Source organism: Medicago truncatula, chromosome 1, assembly GCF_003473485.1.
Source record: "Medicago truncatula cultivar Jemalong A17 chromosome 1, MtrunA17r5.0-ANR, whole genome shotgun sequence".
NCBI lineage: Eukaryota > Viridiplantae > Streptophyta > Magnoliopsida > Fabales > Fabaceae > Medicago > Medicago truncatula.
The window spans coordinates 13145719-13170039 of record NC_053042.1 but is presented as its reverse complement, the minus strand read 5'-3'; the positions used below and the strand labels follow the sequence as shown (position 1 = coordinate 13170039).

Sequence of the window (24321 nt, the reverse complement as noted above, 5' to 3'; positions counted from 1 at the left end):
AAATAACAATAAAATAAAAGATAAAGGGGGCATTTTTGCAATTTAATTTGTTTGCTCATGACGAGAGTTTAGAAGTAGTCTGTTTTGATTGCAGAATGTTAGCGGCAGTTAGGATTCTTAGAATCTTCTCTATTCATTATTTAGGGATTGGTTAAATGTCTTTCATAAAAGTGATGAGTTCGTGCGGTTTTATTATCCTACCAGCTGTCAAGTTGAATCTACTGATCACATGGGTTTGTACGTGGGGGACTTACTCTCTTAGAGGTCATGTTTGTACTCCCCTTCAGCTGTCGAGTTGCACTTATTGATCACGCTAAGATTATACGCACGATACAATACAGGGTTGCCAGTTCAATATGATTCGTACACCTTCGTAAGGAATATTTGTGCGAGGTCTTACTCTCTCAGAGGTAATTGAAGCATAAACTTAAATTTGAGTTCTTAAATTTCCAATGGTGCTAAAGGTTCACTCATCTATGAATCTTAGATGTACATCAACATACTCTCCCTATCGGTAGTTCTACAAATGGGCAACCCTATCTCGTCTTCTTTACCAAGGATGAAAGAAGAATAAAACTATTATGCTAGTTCAATTCTCTGGTGATACTACTATTTCCCTAATTACTATTTACGTTATCCTAGTTACTTCCTAATCCGGGGCGTCTGAAAAATGTTACAAGGGAACAAAATTCCCTTAGAGGCCTAATTATGTTTCTTCATCCTTTGGGAACAAAATTCCTCCCTCTTGTAATGTCTTTAGAGGCCTCTTGAATCTACATTCTTGACCTTCCCAAATCTTCACATGTCTTCAAGATGTTTTGCCATGCCGATTTGCATGATTTCTTCATGAATTACATCAAAACACCCTAGAGTTTATATGTTTCGATGAAACCAAAATTACATAACTCAAAATGAAAACATTACAAAATATCTTGATAAAAAATGACTGAATAATATGCTAAGAATAGCGCAAGATGACCTGTCATTAATAATTTAATTTTTTGATGGTCGATTTTGCATTTAATGCTTATTGAAATGTAAATTGTGTATATTTTGTAGTTTATTTTGGTAGTCCATCCGAACATTTTTTCCTAGCTCCATTGTCGGACATGTTTATCTCAATCTTTATCTCTAGAGAGCTTCTAATATGGAGATCTTTTTTAAGGGTACACCCATGTTCCTTATTAATTGACGAGCAATAATAGATAGTTTATGCTCATTTCCATTTTTACACGGTAGAAATCACTTTCCAATTTTATGCTCTGTATTTCTTCATTTCACATGGAAAAACCTTCTTCCATAAAATATTTACGACTTTTAGTTATGGAAGAAGATCTTGATTATGTTTTTGAAATAGGCGTTAGGTTCCAAATCCATGTATGGAGTGTACCTTGGTTGGGTGGTGGTGGGAGAAAATCAAGATTATGTTTTTGAAGTTTATGGCTTTAATGATACTGGTAGCAATTAAATCAAAATCAAAGAAGGATCCAACCAATGAGAGGGATAGACGAGACTTGATGGATTTAATTTTCTTAAAAATTGTGTGTAATATAATTGCGTTTCCCAAAACTTTGAATGTTGTAATTTAAATTAAAGAAGTTGCTGTGAGTCGATAAATTTATTTCCGAACACGGTGAATTGTGGAATTAACTTAGTGGTGGTTTCCAGCATAACACCAAGCAAAAACGTTTTTTTTTTCAGTTTTGTACCATGTAAATTGGTTGTGTGAAGAAATGGAGCGAAAAAATGAGTCAAAAAGTGGAAAAGTTGTATTGTGTAAATGGAAATGAGCATAAACTTGACAACTAATAAGGACCAAGGGTGGACCATAAAAAATAGGTCCATATTAAGGGCTCCTCTCTCTATTATTATTATTATTGAAAAGGTAAAAGTCACTTCTCTTACATGATTCAAAGCTAAAAATGTATGATTTGCTTTTGGTTACCATATGTGGTGGTACTGGCAGCAACTCCTTGTTCGTTTGAGGATTGGCTGACCGTAGTTTACCACTATTTTGATTCATAAGGATTGATTGTTGTAATTTTATTCTGCTTCTTTGTGCACTTTTAGTGTTAGGGAGCAAAATTATTTATTAATATATCTTATTTTGACTTGTTCAAAAAAATATTATTATTTTTGAAGGGAATAATAATAATTATTGATGAACCTTAATTTAGTTACCAGCAATAGTCAGCACCATTTTTTCTAAAGATTTTGCACTCTAGGTTATTTTTTTTTAGGGACAGTCTAACTTTTTTGTTTGTTTAGTTCACACATTAGGGAAAAATCTATTGTGAATTGATTACATCTCTACGGTCTCTACTCTCATCTATTTCAAAGTCTGAAATTTACTGTGTTTCTTCCTGCCGGTCAAAAATATAGAAGATGTCTTTTAATATCTCTGAACAGAAAAACATAACGATAAAGAATAATTTTTTTTAAGGAAATAATTATTGTTATCATGTTATGATTAAAAAGTTACATGCGTAAACCTAAAAGATTTTTTTTTTTCTGAATCAAGAGTGTATGACATCAAAAAGCTCTAAGACATCCCAAAATGAATGAAAAATCAACAAAAACTAAAATTTGGGAGTTTGCCATAAAAGGCCCCAAAAACCTCCCACCAAGAATATCCAAAACAATTACTACTACCCAAGGAAGCTAGAAAGATTTATAGGACCACGCGAATCGTAGAGGCTCCACAATTCTTTAATTACAGTATCATAATTGAATCTATCCCATAACATTCCTCCAAAATAACCTACAAAGTGAGTATCATAATTGAATCTATCCCATAACATTCCTCCAAAATAACGTACAAAGTGAGAAAGTTTAGAGCATAATTTTTTATTGTGCTCTTTGGGCACATGTTAAGGATTCCACTAATAGAAATTATGTTTCGGAAATTGCGTTAATTTATTGCCCAAAAAATCTAATATTAATTTTTTTCAATTAATACTTATCATTAGTGGTAATAATTTAATGCTTAAAATGTGCCCTAAGGGCACAAGTTAACATGACCATTTTTCATATTCACTCTCAACCATGGGCGGTTTCAAGGCCCGTCTAGTCTGGGCAGTTGCACGGGCTCTAGCCTAAAACTTTTGTAATTTCTTATGTAAATTCCTCTAAATTTTTTATATAAATCACTATAAATTGGACAATTTCTTTAGCTTTTTACTTATCTCCTTGCAATTTCTTATGTAAACCTCGCTGAATGTTGATTATTTGCTGCAATTGCCTAGACTATATAATAATCCTGACTCTCTCACTACTCTCAATGTTTATAACTAGGTTTTTTCTAAATCTACTTATTTCAAAACATATGTTAATTTCACTCAATCTTTGAGTGTTTCCGACGTGGTAATCACTACTAGAAAAAATGGGAATAGAATAGAGTCGGACAAAATCGGTCTCTAAAACAAGAGAAGTTCGTCTCTAAACATGTTGGAGGTGGAATTGGAGACAAAACTAGGTCTGTCGTTATTATTCTGCTGACTTATTGAAGGTACACGAATTAAACAAACTACAGTAAGAACTTTCAAGAAGCACATAGAAAAATGAGAACACTGAAGACAACAAGGATTTAGAAGAACATGGAAAATCCGAGGGTGAGGAAGAGTCTATGAGAAGAAGAAAGAACAAGATGAGAAAACTTTGTTGAAGAACCTCAACTTTCAAATGAGGAGATCAAGTCATGAAGGCACATCACTTTTTCTTCCCACCAACTCATAATGCATGGTATCGTCCTTTCACAGACAAGAACCACCTGCATATTAACTTTGAATCAACCACTTAAATTAATTTCACATGCAGCTAACAGTCTCCACAGTGGGAAGTGGTTACTTTTCATCAAGCACTAAAGGCTATATAAGTGTAAACCATGTACACATTTTATAAGCATGCATGAAAGACACATGCAATTTGCAAACATACACTTTAGTAAAACTACAATGTCAATAATTCAGTGTATTGGAGGATTTGTAACCATCCTAATCTTCCTATACATCTACTATTCGAGACGCAATAGAGATGAACTTTTACTAATTAATTGGCCAATAATTGGTATACTACCGTCATTTTTGTGTCATCTCTCCGATTACCATGATTATTCAACCATTGTTTTGAAGCGTTATGGAGGAACTTGTCGATTTCAAGGGCCCTGGTTCACAAACACAAGCTTTATCGCTCTAGCTGATCAAATGAACGTGAACTACATCACAAAGAAGAATTGTGGCAACTACAGGAAAGGGTCAAAATATCATGACATTTTTGAAGTTCTTGGAGGTAGTATTTTCAATTCTGATTCCGACGATGTATGGAAACAAGAGAAGACAATGTTTCATTTAGTTCTTGGAAGGAAAAGCTTCAAGAACATGTTCGAACAATCCATTCAGAAGAAGGTGGAGAACTACCTGATACCATTTCTTAATGATGTATCTGAAGCAGGAGCTCATGTGGATTTGCAAGATGCCTTTAATAGGTTCACCTTTGATAGCAGCTGCATGATTTTATTCGGATTTGATCCAAATTGCCTTCCAAACAAGTTTAATCAGCTTAGAAAAATTCCGTATAAAGAATCTCTTCCTGTGATGGAGGAAGTGATATTATACAGGCACTTCATTCCAAGTAGTTTATGGAAGTTGCAAAAATGGCTCAATGTTGGTCAAGAGAAGAAGTTCAAGGTTGCCCAAGAATATCTTGACCGATTCTTGTATGAAAGTATAACATTTTCCCATGGTGAAGAGCAAAGCAAGTGCAGCGATGAAGAAATGGACCAATGTTTTTTAGGCATGGTAAAAGCCCTAAAGAAAGAAGGACATGGAAAGGGAGAAATCAGTGAGAAGTATCTTAGAGACACTGCATTTACTATGATATTTGCCGGAAATGGTACAATTAGTTCAGCTCTCAGTTGGTTTTTCTGGCTTCTTTCAACTTATCCTATTGTGGAAGAAAAAATCATTCAAGAGATCAAAGATAATTGGTTAACACAAGAGGGTAATCGGATTACTTTGAGGCATGTGGATCTTGATAAGCTAGTATACCTCCATGGAGCTATATGTGAAACCTTAAGGCTTTATCCTCCTATACCTTTTGAGCATATCTGTTCAATCAAATCTGATATACTACCTAGTGGATACCATGTTAGTCCAAATACAACTTTGATTTACTCTTTGTATTCTATGGGAAGGATGGAACAAATATGGGGAGAAGACTGCATGGAATTTAAGCCTGAGAGATGGATATCTGAGAGGGGAGATATTATACATGTACCATCTTACAAGTTCGTAGCTTTCAACACAGGACCCAGAATTTGTATAGGTAAAGATCTTAGTTTCATTCAAATGAAGATGGTCGCAGCTGCTTTGTTACAGAAGTTTCACATACAGGTGGTGGAAGGTCACCCTGTAACCCCAAGGCTTTCTGTGCTTCTTCGCATGAAACATGGCTTGAAGGTTGAAGTCTCTAAAAGAAGCATTTGACTGAGACTTCTCCGAATGATCCACGATTTATGTTGTCTCCTATAACCTATTTGTCATATATTGTTGCTCTGTGTGCCTTTTCTATACATTGTATGGTCTGATTATGTTATTCTCTATTTTATTTGAAATTATGTTTCAATGTAATAAACTGCTGTAAGTTAAGTTGAACTGTTGTTATATTTTGAAGTTATTGGAGATAAGCTCTCCAAGCATCAATAATAATACATCTTATCTTTTATAAACTTGTTTCTGCAATTTTTTTTTGGGTCAAAGCAATGAAAATAAAATGCAAACCAGGATTAAGGCCTGAACCTGTTTACAAAAGTAAGAAAGGAAGCCAAAGGCTACCCTATAGCAACAAAACAAAGTGTAGCCTGCCAAGAAAGCATAGGGCTGCACATGCCCCTAAAGAATTCTAATCAGATATAGCATCTGTTATGCAAAATAAATGAGTATCAAAATTTCCTAATCCTCTAATCACCATATTTGGGATTGATTTTGATGACACCATGTTTGGATATTGTATTCACAGTATTAGAGCCAGTCTCAATAAGATCTGTAGAGGTTTTGTGTTTTGAGTTGGTGCCAAAAAGAGATTTGAGACTCTTGGACTTTTTAGGTCTCCCTCTCTTGCCTTTTTTAACAGTTTCTGTAGTTTGTGATAAGTATTTGTTCACTTCAGGAGAAACAGTGGAAAAAACCTACTGCTGCTCAGTATTGTCAAGCTCTCATGTGCTATCAGATGCCTGATCAGTGTCCAAATCATCAGCCCAGAATTTACGTAGAATATTCTCACTTTTCCTGCAAGCCTCAGAATTATTAACAACGTTAGCAGATTGAGCAACCTTACCTTTGTCCAGTCCAAGATTCTCATCAGTCATGGTAATAGGGGCAATGATAGGTGAGAGAATAAAATCACCAAGAGAAGCTAGCGCAGGTGGAACAATTCGCATATCAAGAATAGGATCCCTAGCAGAACTAGTAGAGACAGTGACAGCGCCAAGGAATAATAGCCTCTCAACCTTGCTGCACTGCAAAGGAAAAGTTGGAACTGATGTGGACAAAATATTGTTTGCGATCAAATTAGCAATTGATTAAATGTATGACAGTCCAAATCAAGTACTTCTGTTATAAAGGTGGGGTTCATTTCAATGCAATTGATTAAATGTTTGGATTCAAACTTGTTTCCAAATTATTTTGGAGTGAGTTCGATTCATTTTTTAAATTTTTTTTTGAAAGAAGGGTTCAACTCATTGCTAGTCCGTGCGAAATATCTAGTTCAGCATTTAGAATACAAATATTAAAATCTTCCAGTATCACAAAATATGATTGAACTCTTTACATTATAAAGTTCAGTTCATTTCATAATTAGTAAATTATATAAATTCTTTCTTCTATGAATTTATTCTTATAACTATTAAGGTTTTTTTTTTTTAATAGGATTTATTACCTTGAAGAAACTAACATGAATTAGTTTTGATTTTTAATTATAAGTAGAAAAATCGGGCCACGATTTGGATAAATCGAGCCATGATTTTGGGTGCAGTTTTGGGAGTTTTTCTCTTGGAAAAATCGGGCCACGATTTTCAAAAATCGAGCCTCGATTTTGTGCTGAATGATAAAAATAAAACATATTTTGAGCGTGAGATTTGTTTCTAGTTTGAGAGTTTTATTTCTCTATAAATATAAACCTTGTATCGGAGTAAACCTTTAGAGAGAGGGGTTGAAACAAGGGTTTAGAAGCCAACAAGAAAAGTAGGGTTTATATAGAGTTTCCTTTTGGCAACAAACACTAGGGTTGGGATAGATTCACCTTGGGAAACATTGTTGGAATTAAGTCTCTTGGTCACTATTATATCTCTTTTGTAAAGTTACTCATCATTATAGTAGAACGGAGAGCTGCTCTCTCCTCCAGACTAGGTTAGTATTGGACCGAACCGGGTAAACAAATTTCATGTGTTCTCTCTTTTCTTTATCTCATTGTTTTCTCCTTTTGCTTGTGTTTATAACTGTCACCCACTTGTTTTGGTTGCTTGATTATTTTTGCTCCACACATCAAGTAATTGGCGCCCACCGTGGGGCAAGGATCAAACGATAATGAAGTACCATGAGTTTGAAGTGAGATATTGAGAAGTTTACCGAAGATAGTAATTTTGGGTTATGAAAGTTAAAGATGGAAGCGGTGTTAATACAACAAAAGTGTGAGAAGGCTTTAAAGAGTGAAGGTGCGTTATCGGTCACCATGTCACAAGCGGAGAAGACTGAGATGGTGGACAAAGCCAGGAGTGCCATTTTCTTGTGCCTCTGGGATAAAATTTTGAGAGATGTAGCGAAGTAACTAACCGCGACATCGATGTCTTCAAAGTTGGAGTCTTTGTATATGACAAATTCTTTGGCTCATCGACAATTCTTAAAGAAACAACTATACTCATTCAATATGGCGGAGTCAAAGATCATCATGTAGCAACTTATGGAGTTTAACAAAATCCTTGATGACTTGGAGAATATTGAGGTGCATCTTGAGGATGAAGATAAAGCTATACTTGTTGTGTGCTCTACCGAGATATTTTGAATCTATCGAAGATACCATGCTCTATGGCAAAGAAGGTACTGTTACCTTGGAAGAAGTTCAAGCAGCTTTGAGAACCAAGGAGTTGACCAAATCCAAGGACTTGAGAGCTGATGAAAATGGTGAAGGCGTAAGTGTTTCAAGAGGGAATGGTGGAGGTAGATGTAACCGGGGAAAGACTGATAACAAGTCAAAGTTTAAATGCTTTAACTGTAACAAGATGGGTCACTTCAGGAAGGATTGTCCAGAGATCAATGGTAACTCCGCACAAATTGTCTCTGAGGGTTATGAGGATGCGGGTGCTTTGGTGGTGTGTTGTTGGGAGGATGAAGAAGGCGATGTTTCTCACCTTGGGAGTGATGCCTTGTAGAGCGGTGGTCGTCTGGAGAGATGATAAACACTCAACATCAACTTGGAGAGGCGGTGGTAAGAATACTTATGGTTAGTCTGAAGAGGCGGAGGTAAGAATACTTGTAATCTACCTTTAAGGTGGAGTTTCAAGGTGGAAGACATAGTGGGATGTACGCATTTGGAAGTTGAGGTAGAGAAAGCTCAGCTAGAGGTGGAGTTGAACACACTGAAAATGGTACGACTATAGAGGACCTTGTGTTATGCTCTAGTTGTGAGCAAGGAAATTCTTCATGAAGACAAAAGGCATTCCGAAGTTTGAAGAAAGTATAGCATGGCTTGTGGGATTACGCTAAAAAACCAAGGGTGATTAGATGCAAGGAGATCTTCAAGGAAGGGGAGATGTTCCGTGGTTGAAGAGGTTATGGTGTAGACTTGTGGAACTACCTAAAATTCTTAGTGTAGTTGGATGCAAGGATCTTCGACAAGGCGGAAGACATTCTGATGGCTGAAGAGGTTAAGGTGTAGACTTGCGGAACTACCTAAAATTCCTAGCGTAGTTGCATGCAAGGATCTTCAAGAAGGTGGAAGGAAATCTGATGGTTGAAGAGGTTGGGTGGAAACTTGTGGAGCTACATGGTGTAATGGGAAGCAAGGGAAAGAGCGTCAAGGTGATTGATGGTTAAATTGGCATCATCACTAATTTAGTGTCAAGGTGGAGATTGTTGAGAATTGACTCAAAATTGAGGATAAGAAATCTGTCAAAATCGAGCCACGATTTGTTGAAATCGAGCCACGATTTTTGGGAGTTTTTCTTATGGAAAAATCGGGCCACAATTTGCAATAATCATGCCTCGATTTTGTCCCGAAAGATAAAAATTAAACGTATTTTCAGCGTGAGATTTGTTCCTAATTTTGAGGGTTTTATTTCTCTATAAATAGAAACCTTGTATCAGAGTAAAACTTGAGAGAAAGGGGGCTGAAACAAGGGTTAAGAAGCCAACAAGGAAACTAGGGTTTGGTATAGAGTTTGCTCTTGGCGACAAACACTAGGGTTGAGGTTGATTCACATTGGGAAACGCTGTTAGGATTGAGGCTCTTGGTCAAGGGAAGAGATTGGGACTTTGGGTAGAATTAGGTTTGAAGACTTATTCTTGTAACCCTTTGATATCTCTTTTGTAAAGTTACTCATCATTATAGTGGAACGGAGAGTTGCTCTCCCCCCCTTACTAGGTCAGTATAGGACCGAACTAGGTAAACAAATTTCATGTGTTCTCTCTTTTCTTTCTCTCGTTGTTTTCTACTTTTGCTTGTGTTTATAACTGTCACCCACTTGTTTTGGTTGCTTGATTATTTTTGCTCCACACATCAAGTAATTTATTGGTGTGATTTTTGAACGAATTCGCAACACACATGATATACACAAGTATCATAGTTTCACTTCCATCGTCCATCTTTTAACCCTAGGGATATGCTTGTAGAACAAGGAAAAAATCAATCTTAAGTGTTTCCCTGATTGGTTTCTATCTCTCCATAATTGTTCTGGAATTTTGTTTAGCTGTCTTGTTGGTCATCTATTTTGAACTTAGGCTGCAGATAATGCAACTTCTCCCCAAAATGTATTTGGCATTTTCTTCGTTTAAACATATTTATCCTTCTCTTTGCTAAACCATTGTGTCATGGAGTGTAAGGAGTTGTAACTTTATTATGCACTATACCATTTTCTATTTCCTGTCATGTGATTGGAACAACAAAGTTCTAAAAACCATCTTTCTAAATTTAAGCTTTCAGTACTCATGTTATTGATAACAAGTCATCCTATGTTTTTTATAGTATATTTTTCAATCATTTTTCTGGCATTTGAGTTATTATAGAGGAGTTTTAGATAAGTTAATAATGGTTTAACTGACATTTAGTAATGTTTTCAAATCGAGTCAAGTAATTTTGTTTCGTCCGCAATCGAGTCACTATACCATTTTGAGTCTTGTATTGAAAAATCATGTAATTTAGCAAGTATGACACCTCATGGAAATTTTGGGAAATATGGAATGAAAATTATTAACATTCAAGAAGGATTTGAAGACAACACAAGTTGGGGATAATTTAACTCTAGTCCCAAAAACAAGTCGAAGGAAGAAAACACTTAAACAATGGCAAAAAAAATGCAAAATCTACAAATGAGGCTGAATCCCTGCGCCCTAATCGCATGGGTCAGAGAGCAAATTGCTCTATGTAAACTGCCATGCGCGATGTGCAAAGCCCCACACACAAAGCCCGTGATGTTTAGGAAAAAATAGAGAATTTGGGAAAAAATCCTAGAAGTTCAGCCCAAACCCAGTAGGAAATATACCTATATTAATAGAACTCCTTCCACAGACAAATTTTCATTTAAAATTTGGAGGTTCAAGTGGAAGTCAAGCGCTAAGAGTGTCAAGGAAGATTCTCACACCTCCTCAACTTTTGTTCTTATAATATGTTTTATTTCTCTCTGATTATGTATTTTGTTACCATGAATAACTAAACATCTTTTAATTTGGATTCAACGATGAACCTCTATTTATTTATTGAATTTTATTAATGCAAGTCTTTTGTTTCGTTATGATCTAAATTTTATTTAATTTTCATATGTTTGTTCATAGCCTTCATTCACTAGGGAGTGCGATATACCTAACCCATGTGATTGAACTTAGATCAGGTAAAGATTGGAGTCTTGCTTTTGTCAAAATTGTTGGATATGAATTTTATTCTAATATCTTTAATTTAGTTAGTGAACTTTAGGCTCTAAGATTCGGTTGCAGTGCAGTTTCTTTAAATTACAATTTAGAAATTTCAATATTTGTCTCATTTTAATTACATAGTAATGTTTAGGTCCCCACTTTAATAACTATATCAATGTGTATAGAACCTAGAGGGTTGACGACCCTTTACCATTTTGCATGTATGACTTTAGTTCATAATTGGTAATCATAATTGCATTAAGTCCAATAAAGAGGTAGATGAGATTCGAAGAATCCTAATCGCTAGAAATCATCTAAATCAACCCCCATTATATTTCTGCAATCAAATCAAACTTTCAAACTCCAACCATTTGTTTGCTTTAATATATATAATGGGTTTAACTAATTGCCTTCTCGAAAGAAAAATCATGGGGACAAGATTTACTTACTTTAGTCATCACGTTTTAGTGATTTGTTTGTTTAAAAAAAGTCTTTAGCAAATTGCCTTGTCGAAATCAAACTTTATTACTTGATGCACCTGCAAAATTTAGTCATCAAGTTTTTTTGCAATATCAACGGGAATTGTTGATATTTTCAAGAAGACAATCATCTTTACTTAATTCAAATTTTAGTTTGTCAGTCTTTAATTTAGAGGTTAGTTTTTTATTAGAACTTAATTTCTTTTAGGTTAGATTTGTTTTTAATTTATCGGTTAGAATTAGGTTTGTAGTCGTTAGATTAGATTCTTTTATTCTATTATGAAAATTCAAAAAATTAAATAAAAATTCTTTAAATTAATACCATGTACAATATTGCTTTGGTATTAGTTTTTCTCTTACAGGAAAATAAATAGGAATTCAAATAATCCATATTCTGTCTTAGAACCCATATGAATTCGAATAATCCATATTATATGCCATAGCAATAGAAAATGCATTCCTATTGCTAATGAAGACTACTCAGGAAACTCTACACATCACTACAAAACTTATTCGAGATGCCATCCAACCGCGCATAATAGACAATGTTTCCATTCTAAGAATGAACCGTAGGAAGACTTTGGAAGAAAGTAACAATCCTAAGGATCTTCCCAGTTACATGAAGCTACCTTACCCTGCTCAAGAAAAGAAATTCTATACATTCATGGAGTTTTAAACCAACTTGCAAATTAACATCTCTCTAGTTGAATATCTTGAAAGAATGTCCATTTATGCGAAGTTTATGAAAGAACTCCTATCTAAAAAAAAGAGACTACCCAAACAAGAGTTTGTAATGTTGACCAAAGATTGTAGCACTATCTTACAAATGAGGGTTCCACAAAAGAAAACCGACCTAGGAAGGTTCACCATTCCATGCTCAATAGGAAAGTTATCTATACAGGAAAGGCTTGTCCGATCTAGGAGAGAGTATTGGTTTGAAGCCACTTTCTATGATGAAAAATCTTGAAGGGAAAGAATAACATTTTATCTGGCAGACCGATCTGTCAAGTACACATATGGAGTAGTTGAAGATGTCTTGGAACAGGTTGACAAATCCGTCTTCTCTGTTGATTTTGTAATCATGGATATGGAAGAAGATGATAATTGCCCACTTCTACTTGGAAGACCGTTTCTAGATACCTAAAGGGAGATGGGCAATCATGCATTTTCGGATGAAACTTAGGAAGTTGAAGTAATGAGAACAATGGAATAGTTGATGAGAACAAGGAGTGGAAGTTCTGACCGTTTGGAAAGGATGATTATCAATGCTAATAGATGATGATCTAGATCAAGAAACAAGAAGAGCTAGTATATTTGGAATCACCACCAGCATTAGAGGAGCACAAAGAGAATTTTGAAGATGGAAGGAAAAAGGACACGACTAATCTGAAAGAACTTCCCCCACATTTTAAATATGTGTTCTTATATAACATTTCCATCTCAAAAAATTTAAATATTTTTTTCCTCAAAAAAAGTTATTCTTACCTTCACAAGATAAGGCTGGCTTACACCCCAAAGTTCAAGAGAACAATGATTATTAGGGCTTGCTAAGAAAGATACTCATCATAATCACCATCTTTTTTCAGTGCCGAACCTTGGGGAGTGCAAGAAGCGCTACCGAACCGAGTCTCTAAAACTATGGGGCTCAACAAAAATTATAATACACACCCCCACTTAAATTAAAAAAGTATATGTTACTTTTTTTTCTTCAGCACACGTATGAGTTTTTTCTATACTCTAGTTCCACTTTCTGGATATAAATTTGATGCTATTAAGGGTCTGTTTGGTTAACCCCAAAAAGAGCTTTTAGCTTTTAGCTTATAGCTTATAAGCTCGTTTGACAAAAAAAGCTCTGTTTGGTAACACTTTTTCACCATGAGCTTATAGCTTATTTCACGAGCTTATAAGCTATTTTTCAGAAGCTATTCCAAGTAGCGTTTGAGCTTATAGCTTATCACTTTTTCTTCCAATTTTACCCTTATTATTTCATTTAAATTGTATATTTATCCATTATAATTTTTATAATAAGCTATGTAATAAAGACAACTATCCCTTTATTTCAATTTTTGTATATATATCAGCTGGCCTTTTTTTTTTTTTGAAAAAATATATACCTTCGTTTTTTTTTACGAAACAAAATACTATTATTCTATTAGTGTTACTTTTTTTTTTGAGGTAAGTGTTATTTTCTTTATTCTCTGTTATTAGTATTACTCTATTAGTGCTACCTTTTTTTTTTTTGTTTTTGAGGTAAATGTTATTTTTTTATAAAGTGGAAACACTTAAATGATAATAAATATAAGATAAAATTTTAGTGAATAAAGTTTAATTTAATTTATAATACATAGGATATATTAAATTAATAAATTTAAAGTATTTTTTTAAAGAAAAATTAGTTTACAAAATTACAAATACTTAAATTAATGATATAATTTTTATTATGAATTAAGAATATCCTTTATGTCATTTTACATTTATCAGCTAGTTGAACTGCTATTTTTACCAAACACTTCAGTTAGCTTATCAGCTATAAGCTATCAGCTAGCTTATCAGCTATCCGCTATTTTTACCAAACAGAGCCTAAACCACCATTAATTTGAATAATCACTTAATCAGTCAATTTGAAAAACTATTTCATTGAAAGAATCACCACAATTATTTCTTTTTCGCATAAACCATTCATTTTCCCCTTTCCTACGACGTAGGAGTGACATTCCAAACGACACCGTTAGGTAAATTTCACCTCTCTATCACTTAATTTTATTTTGTTTTGTTTCGTGTTTAAAAGTTCTTCTGATTCTGATTTTTTAATGAGAACTGAGAGAGAGAATCAGCGGCGGCGGCGAACTGATAGAGAGAATCAGCGGCGGCGAACTTTGTGTTAGTGAGAGAGAACAGAAAGAAACGCGATGCTTTTTCACTAGTGTACTCAAGTAAGGCGCATTACTGACGGATAATATGGTTTACCGACGGATTCTCAAGTAACATTGTTACCGGCGGATTATTGGCATTACCGGCGGATTATTTAATCCTTATACTATTACTGACGGATTTATATCCCTCAGTAATGCAATGCCTTGTACGATTACGTTTTGGCGGAACATTTCCGCAGTAATAATTCATAGGTTCTTTGTTGATATTACTGACGGATTTATCTGTCAGTAATGTAACTCACTGAATTATTGAGGGATTTTTCCGTCAGTAACATTATTGAGGGTTTTTTGGATGTTATTGAAGGTTTATTCCGCCAGTAATTACTGAGGGTCTAAATCCCTCATGTATGCAATTTTGAATTGATTAGTAAAATTGGGGAATTCTTATAGTGTCCCCATAGTGTTAGCCTGCAATTTCAGTTTGCCGAAAACATCGGTTAAAACTTAGCAATTTAGAACTTTCTCATCCTTCCCGAATTCTCCTCACTTAAGTGAAACCTTCCTAAAAATAATCAAGTTTTCGTCACTATGTTTCAAACCATTATTTTGAATATATGTATGATATTGGTGCACAAATAATTTCATCTCCTCATCGATATCATTATTCTCTTGCACTAAGTATTTAGAATTGGACAAAAGTCCTTGAACACAACTGATTTCTTCTCTTTCTTATTAACATTTTCCTCATTAGATTTCAATATTGTGATTTCATGCTCATGTTACTTGAGCTTTCCAAATAAAGTAGTGACTATAGTGTTGAGATCTTCAGAAACCTTAATGGTGGTTACCTTTTGTTTCCATTCCCTAGTCATATATCTCAAGCCCTTGTTAGTGCAATCTTGGTTTGAGATAGTCTTACCAAAGTTTTGTAGCTCATTTACAGTTTGAGTAAATCTCATTTGCATGAAAGAGATGGTTTCATCTTCTTCCATATGAAACAACTGATATTGTTGAGTGAGTGTATTAATATTTGATTGGTTGACATCTTCGGTACCCTCATGGAGAGTCTCCAAAGCGTCCCACATTTCTTTAGCTGGTTTACAATGTGAAACCGAGGGATACCCATTTAAGCCTAGGGTGAAGTTGAGTATGTCTCTCTCGCTTTCGAATCGTATTGGACTTTTTTTATGATTAGTTGTTCAATCGCCCTTAGACTTGGTTTGCATGACACCTGGACATTTAGTATACTAAACATCCATGTCAACCAATTGGATATGCACACTCATTTATTCTTTTCAATAGTCATAACTGTCATAGTAAAAGCAGGAGTATTATTGTACTCCCATTTAGGATACCTGTTATTCATATCAAATCTTTTCGTGATTTAATTGTGACTGACAAGACCAAGCTCTTATGGCACTTGTTGGCCGATATAACAAGAGCAACGATAAGCTATACGGGGTGAATAGACTATCCCCTTTTAAAAGCTTTATCAAAAACGTGGTTTTATTAAACTTTTTTTGAAATCAAAAACTACATATGATTATGCAATAGCTTCAATGAAAATAGTATAATCAATGATACAATAACAATTCAAATTAGAATGAGAAATTCAATCTTGAATTGTAATTTATCAATCAATATTAATACACGCTATAATCAAAAAACAAATAACTATTTCAAATCAAACCTAAACATGAACAAGAAATTACTATCACAAGAAACTAAACTTTTTTTTTTTTTGTCAAAAAAAAAAAGAAACAAAACTTTTTTTATATATGTGATGTGATTACCAACAAGTTAATCTCTAATATGAAAGGTTTTAGAAATTATTCAATCAAAAAGCATATAACAATTAACATAATCCATCAACATCATACATCAAAGTAAATTTGTAAAAATTAAGGAGTCAGGGAAAATAGAACACCGGAATTATAAAGGATCTCCTATCGTCCTCACTAAGGGTACATCCTCTCTTCCTAGAAGAAAATGTCTTATTGACGGACTTCCACTAAAATATTGAAAATGTTTACAAGAATTAATTACAAGGTTCCTTTAATTTACCTATCACCATGATCCTAAATCTTCTACACTAATGTAACCACTCCAATGCATTTAACCTTAAAGATCCATGAAATTGCATGAACTCCAAGGTCTTTGGGTCAAGCTAGCATACAATCTTTCGATCTTCTTTCTCAAGAAATCTTCTTTTCTATGACCTCACTTCGATCCTCTTAAAACTTTATTTTTTGAGAAACAACCCCCACAATTACCTTTTGAAGTTAAAAATACATCCTTTCTTTTTTATCTTGAATGAAACCAAACTTATAATTATCATATAGAATCCTAACAATCTAGATCTCAATTCCTACAAGTGTTTCTAGAAAAAGTGTTTAATCTAAAGAAGTTGTAGAAAAAGAAAGAGAAAAAACTTTAGAGTGTTTTTGTAATTTGATTCAATGATGCATGAGAGAATGAGCGGAGACGAGTATATATAGGTGAGTGAGATAGGAACACATTTGAGTTACTTAAAATTGAAAATCCATGTTTGATTCGAATTAGAGTTTTAATGATTCAAATCAATAGTGCAAATATAAATTATGGGTTGCAATGAAGATTGATTCGAATCAATAGAACGCTTATTTGAATCATTGATCCCAGCTTGAAGATTGATTTGAACCATCATTATTCTTGTTTGTATCAAAACTCAGGAGATCTAAAATGATTTGATTCAAATCTACTGAGTTTTAATGATTTGAACCATGATTTGAATCAAAATTTGAAATAGGAGATTTTAAAGAGAAATTATCACCAAACTTGTTTCCAAAATCACAACTTGAGAAATAAGATTTTTATGCAATGGAATGAGACAACAGATATTGAAGACCTAGATTTAAAGGGCACCTTACAATAGTAACTAAGCTAAACAAGAACATTATCTAATCAAATAAACAAGTAAACATAAACATCATCAAAACTCAGTTAAACCAAGAAGCGTCCTACATTCTCAAAAACAATTAATGCAACTTGATCAAAAGGGTCAAGAAAAAACAAAAAATTTAGGGTATTATAATGAGAATACATAGGAGTGCATATTGGTGATCAAAGACCATAATTATGGTGGATTTGAATACAAAAAATTAAGTCAATCTGTTTTATTTTTTTATCATTTTATTTTAATATTTTTCTACAATTCGTGAAATTAAGACTTGTTCACGTATGTAAACACAAGTTAATTACACCATATGAGCTGCTCAGTGAAATATCCTTGGTGGGATTCCAAGAGTACTCTGAATAAGACTAGATGAAAATACATTGTTCAAGATAATGAATTCGATCCCCTTCATTGCTCTCTAGATGTCTCCTTTTATAGGCCTCACTTTCTTGACCTAATAGGCCTTTCTTTGACTGTCTAGGCCCATTAACCCTCTGAAGTCCATATGGCTCATTTGTAACAGACGCGTGGCGCGGACCATGTTTCCTTGCATTGCTCGTCCATATAATGCGCATGGAGTCAAAGGTACACAACTCACGTCACTTGTCCGTGAAGGACGCGTGGCGCGTTATGTTATGAGATACCTCAAGAGGAGGACCACAAACTGGAGATGGCAAAGTCATCATAAACTCACACACACAAAGTGAAGGTACCGGAGTTCGAACCTTGGTCATGACGTCCAGCCTAACAATTTCGACATTTTTGTTAGTTGAGGTAGGACATATGGGACAAATAAAAAAAATATTTAAAATCAACTTTTAAAGAGATTTAAAAATATTTAAAATTTGTAACCAAAAATAAAATAAAATATTTAAAATTATACATATTTGTCCATTCAAATTTATAATGTTGCAACACTCAATTTATTAGCTTATAAAACGACCACTATCCCTAAAATTACATAGCAGTAGCCTACAATAATCTCGCCACCATATATGTCACATTCATTATTCCTTATAAGATAAGATAGTGAATATTAATAGATCACTTTGCTTGCCCTTATAAAATAGCATCATATGTAGATATCAAGAGCCTCAAACATTATTAATTACTCAAAATGCAAATATTGTATTCCCAATTCTCCTGCTAGTTTACATTTCAGCTGGTCAAGTTCTTTTCCTGGCAATGAAACTGTTATCATCCTTCCATTATTACCATCAGTATCTTCTGGTCCTGGAAGAACCAAAACAACTCCTTCATCATGAACACCGCGGAAATCACAATTTACCATAATGGGTTTCTGTCCATTAATCTTTATCTCGTAAAAATCAGCCTCTTCCAAGTCTACAAATGTTAACTTAGCTCCATAAACTATAAAATGCTCTTTGCCTTCACCGTCCTCCACAATTTTTTCCAATACATGATTCTCATTCATTTTTTTCTCGGTAATCAGATTTGCTAAATCTAATATATTAGCTTGATCAGGTGGAAAATTTGTTTCAATTTTGCTCAACACGGAGCCATTTGTTGGGAATTCATTTTCAGCACGATTAGAGATATTTGTAGTACATATTGTCACAACCGTCTGTCCAAAATCTCCTCTTATTTGCGCTATACATTTCCAAATCATAGCTGAAATAATTTCAAAATATTTTGTTTTGATATTGTTAGATGTTGTGGATGGTGTTACCAAATGGTGAAGTTGGTTGGAAGTGATGTGAAAAGTGTGAGTAGCTACATCACTGTGGTTAGTAGCAAGCCAATATTCCTCAACACATGTTGCCCTTTTGATGGAAATGGGATTGTCAGAAACAGAATTTAATGAGAATTGAGGTTTTGTGAGATTTTGCTTGTGAAGAGATTTTGGTGGAGCTTGGCCAGCTAGTATTTGACTCCATTTGCTGATGAAGTTAAAAGCTGAAAATGCATCTCCAAGGATGTGAGCCCAACTCATTCCCACAGAGAGTCCTCCACATTTGAAGTGTGTGAACTGCAAGAAAAGCATACATGATTAATTGCAGCTACGAATTTCAGCTCCAAATTTTCCTTCGACTTTTGATTCCGAAAATTCTGCTTCACTACTTTTGGTCTCTGCTTGTATCATTCAAAATTTTGAGTGAATATTATACCCACACGTATATATACTTCTATATCAAATTAGGTTGATGTAATATTACATGGTTTAATATTGTTTTACTTGATGTATATTTTTTAAATTTGACTGTTAAAGTGTAAGTATATACCATATAGGTCAAATGTATAAATTTTAAGTTTATATCATTTACGTCATTGACAATGACGTTGATGTAATATTACATGGTTTAATATTCTTTTACTCGATGCATATTGTTTAAATATGACTGTTGAAGTGTACGTTTATATCATATAGGTCATCTGTATAAATTTTAAGTTTATATCATTTACTTCATCGACAAAAAGATTAAGAATTTTAAATAAGTTTATATCTATATAACTTTTAATCCAAATTTAAAATAGTTTGATATGTTATTGATACTCATAAAGATTAAGAATTTATGAGTTTTTATTAAACATTGTTAATCTCAATGACTCTAAATATCATATCAAATGATTATAGATTTGGGTACAATTTTACATAAAAATCTATATAATATAAACTTATACGATCTAATAGGGTCAAATTTTTAAAATATATATTAAGTAAAACGATATCAAACGATGTAATAATGATGTAACATTGCATAAATTTAATTTGATCATTCTTCCTATTTAATCAGCAAGTTAATTATATAAGCAATTCCAAATATTTTACTGCACTAACAGTAAAAATAATTTGGACAAGGCGGGAAGAAATAATCACATCATCATATATTTAGTAAAGAGAAATGCTAGCGACACTCTCTTTTGGACACTCTCTCTAACACTCACTCTTTTATTAGATAAAATCAATATATGTCCCACCACTTTATATGGATTCCATTTCCAAAATGTATAACCCACATTGATTTAACCCAATGAGATAGTGAGTGTTAGAGAGAGTGTCCAAAAGAGAGTGTTGCTAGCACTACTCTTTAGTAAAAAGAAATAACTTTACCACGGAGTGCAAATGACAATGTACAGTCACAATCTACGTATACGTATACGTACCTTGACAAAAACCAATGGAGAAAAAGCAAGATCAGGACCAAGCACATGATCTGGGACAAATCCTTCAACACTGTATTCTTTTTCATCAAACCATTCATGCAGCGTTTTATCACACCGTGTCTCAGCCACGCGTACTCCTGCATCGTTGCACTTGATAAACGGTCTTCCAGATTCGAGTATTCTAATCCGACCTGAAACATGTGAGCAAGACTCGAGTAGTGCATAAATTGGTGTTTTTAAGTCGGATAATGAGAGGTTTTGCATGACTTCAGAGTTGAATACATAAATTGATCGGATATAGTGGAGTTTCATTAGCAAGTCCATGTAGTTTAAGTTATACGCAACGATTTCATCACCTTGAAGGGTTGGGGTTAAAGGAACAACAGTTGTAATCCTTGAACTTTGGTGAGGAGTTTCCAAACTAGGTAGCGAACTCATTTCCAAGGTAACTAACTGACTTGGATAATTGATAGAGATCACTAGAAGGGAGTTGGGAAATAATTATTTGTTGCTAACCTTGGATGGGACTTTAATTATTTATAGGGAAATAATTGATGCTACGAGTGTACTATACCACTCCCTCCTCTCTTTTCTTTTTTTGCACAAGCTAAAATGAGATATATTAAAAATGCGCATGAAACACCCTGCACAAGATATGCAAAGAGTGCGACACCGCTAAGAATTTACAAACAATCCGGTGCCAAAAGAACCGACACCGTCAACAAAAATAACAAAAAACTACTGATGCACTCCCATATAAAGGAGCGGACGAGTACACCAGTCATAATAACTGTAACTAAATGAAGTACTCTTTGCTTTCATCCACAAAAAAGAAATACATTTGAGTTTGTCCAAAAGATTGGCAGGATGTGTTTCCTCGTTTTGGAAGATACGTTTGTTTCTGTCTTGCCATATCAACCAAACATAAGCATACCAAATAGCTGTATAATAGGAGTGTGTACACCGAGGAAAACCTGCCATAAAACAAAATTGAATGTGGTGTTGTCGTAAATCATTAGAATAAACCAAAGACAAGCCTAACCAAGCTGCTACCAATGACCATAAAATTAATGAATTATCGCACCGTAAAAATAAATGACTTGCTGTTTCGGGAACATCACAACCAATCACGCACATAACATTATTTGCGTGGAGAATATTTCTTCTTAACAAATTGCCTCGAGTCGGAAGTCGATTGCGAAGGAGGCGCCACACAAACAGAGACACCTTTGATGGTATGTAACTGTGCCAAACCTTGTCAACGAAACTCCTGTCTAAATGATCCCCATGACTAGTAATGAAGCGATATGCCTCCCGCACCGAATAACCATGCACAGTGTCAAGAGTCCAACTCCATTTATCAATAGTATTAACCTATAAAACAAAGTGATGCAATAATAGTGAACACTCCCTCACACTCTCCTCCTCCCAAGCCAACAAATGCCTTCGCCACACCCACGCCCCTCCTCCGTCTTCCCAGCCCTCTCTCTCCATATCGGCCACTATACAATGCTTATTAACCGCCAAATCAAATAGTCGAGGATATTTATATCGCAAAGGCGACACTCCGGCCCAATGATCATGCCAAAATAAAGTGCCTAGGCCGTTTCCCACCTCTCTTCGAATATTTCCGTCAAACCAATTCCCTACTCCCTCACCAACCCCCCCACGAACATTACATAACATCCTCCACCACACCGAACTATGTCTTCCCCCTTCCATCAATCGACCACCCTCCTCTCCGTAACGTGCTTTTAAAACACGGTACCACAACCCCTCTTTGTCCACCAACATCCTCCAACACCATTTCCCCAACAAAGAAAAATTAAACTCTCTTAACCTCCTAACCCCCAACCCCCCATCCTCCTTTGGGACACAAATGTCATCCCATTTAATCCAAGCAATTATTTTTATTATCCTCACTCCCACCCCAAAAAAATCTTTTAAAAATAGATTCGATAAGAGAAATTATACCTGCTGGAGCCTTGAAAATGGAGAGAAAGTAAACCGGAAGCGATGACAGGACAGATTTCAGCAGTACCAGACGCCCTCCGAAAGAAAAAACTTGCAACTATACGGTTTATCACAGGTTTCCAAAAGCTTAGTTTTCTAGAATCCCCACCAATCGGAAGTCCCAAGTACACAAACAGAATGGATCCCCTTCTACAATTCATAACCATCGACGCTGCCGCTAACCACGACTCATTAATATTTACACCAGTAAGCATACTTTTATGAAAATTGACTTTTAAACCAGACATCTCCTCGAACAAAAGTAAAACCGCACGCATAGAACGCACGTTTAACCAACTCTTTTCACCTAAAATGAGGGTATCGTCAGCGAACTGAAGGTGTGTGAGCCTTTCCTCCCCATTTCAGCCCACCCCATAACCGTTGTAAAGTTGTGCTTCCACCATTGCTCTCATCAAGACATTAAACCCTTCGGGGGCAAACAAAAATAGAAAAGGGTGATGCCCCTCCTATCAACAAATGTATTTTATGCTGAAAATATATTCATGGACAATAAATATATTTTTGTACTAAGACAAGACATTTACAGGAAGATTGGTTGAACACAATTGTAATGAAGTGTGCTCAGCAAAAACAACAGCATCAGCATCAGCATCGGCCATGTTTAGCAACCGTAATAAAAAGTAAGAAGTTTAACTCACATATATATATATTTCATATGTATTTGTATAATATATTACATTAATATATTATTTGTTGCTTTTAAATATTTTTACCGATACTTATTACTTCAATTTAATTTATTTTTTTAATAGAGTGACTAAAAATTAAAGATGGCATAGATTTAGAGGGACCACAAAAATAATTAACCCTAATAATAATAATAGTAATAATCTATACCTATTAATAAAGGGAAAATTTAGTTTTGATGTAGCCTATTTTTTTTCCAATTACACCCTCCCTTTTTAATGAGAATTTCACATTTTACCCTTGAAAACTAAACAACAGTTTAGTAAATTTGAGATTTCCCTTTCTTAATTTTAGTAACCGACTACATCTCCTTCTCTCCTTTCACGTTTAATGTCAAAGACTCAAAGTCTCAATCTTTTCCCTAGAAATTTCTGGTTTGTTCTTTTAATTGATCATTTTAATTTTATGCTGATTCAATTGGCTTCTCATTTTGATTAATGCAATTTTTGTTATGTTTTTCGTTTATGCTTCTCATTTTAACATATTGTGTGTAGTTTTTCATTTATGCTTTGTTGATTATGGGTGATGGGTATATGTGTGATACAAACAAGAGATATGAAAATAGGTAAATAGTTTAGAACATGAAAGGGTGTTTGAAATTATGGATCTCTTGAAACTTTTTCTCATATTTTTTAATGGACATAACTACAGTAGGGTATCAATAAACAGTTTATACAAACTATGAACCATTTATCTTCTTCATTTTCTAGGCTATTGATATGGCTTATTGGTTTAAACTTTCGATTTTTTTTTTAAAAATTATAACAGAGGAGGATTCAGGGTATGGTGATGTTAAGTAAACATTTACACCACTCAACAACCATAAACTTGGTTTATGTGTATTTGCTGGGCATCTCATACCCTGCAATAAAATATACTAATGTTAATATCTATGGATCTTTTAATCTCTAGAGAAGGCTCAAAGTGCAAGCTATGAAGTGTTACGTGTGAACAAACCTATGGATCTGTTAATTTTTAAACATTTAATGTTTGTAAACTGTGCTTCAATGTTGACCCCCTAACCGATGAAGATGAATATTCAACCATTTTTGGTTTCCAGCAAAAACTGA

General features: G+C 34.4%; 2 protein-coding genes across 2 annotated transcripts; one reads left to right on the top strand and one right to left on the bottom strand.

Moving 5' to 3' along the window:
- The first annotated feature begins 3918 nt into the window (after positions 1 to 3918).
- Positions 3919 to 5577, top strand: LOC25482740 (alkane hydroxylase MAH1). The gene has a single exon (XM_013611333.3). The coding sequence runs from the start codon at positions 3954 to 3956 to the stop codon at positions 5481 to 5483; it is 1530 nt and encodes a 509-aa protein (XP_013466787.2). The 5' UTR covers positions 3919 to 3953; the 3' UTR covers positions 5484 to 5577.
- A 12722-nt stretch (positions 5578 to 18299) lies between these two features.
- On the bottom strand, positions 18300 to 21004 carry LOC25482739 (protein ECERIFERUM 2). The gene is made up of 2 exons (XM_013611332.3): positions 20531 to 21004; positions 18300 to 19394 (listed from the first exon to the last, which is right to left on the bottom strand). The coding sequence occupies exons 1-2, from the start codon at positions 20966 to 20968 to the stop codon at positions 18513 to 18515; spliced, it is 1320 nt and encodes a 439-aa protein (XP_013466786.3). The 5' UTR covers positions 20969 to 21004; the 3' UTR covers positions 18300 to 18512.
- Between the last annotated feature and the right edge of the window lie 3317 nt (positions 21005 to 24321).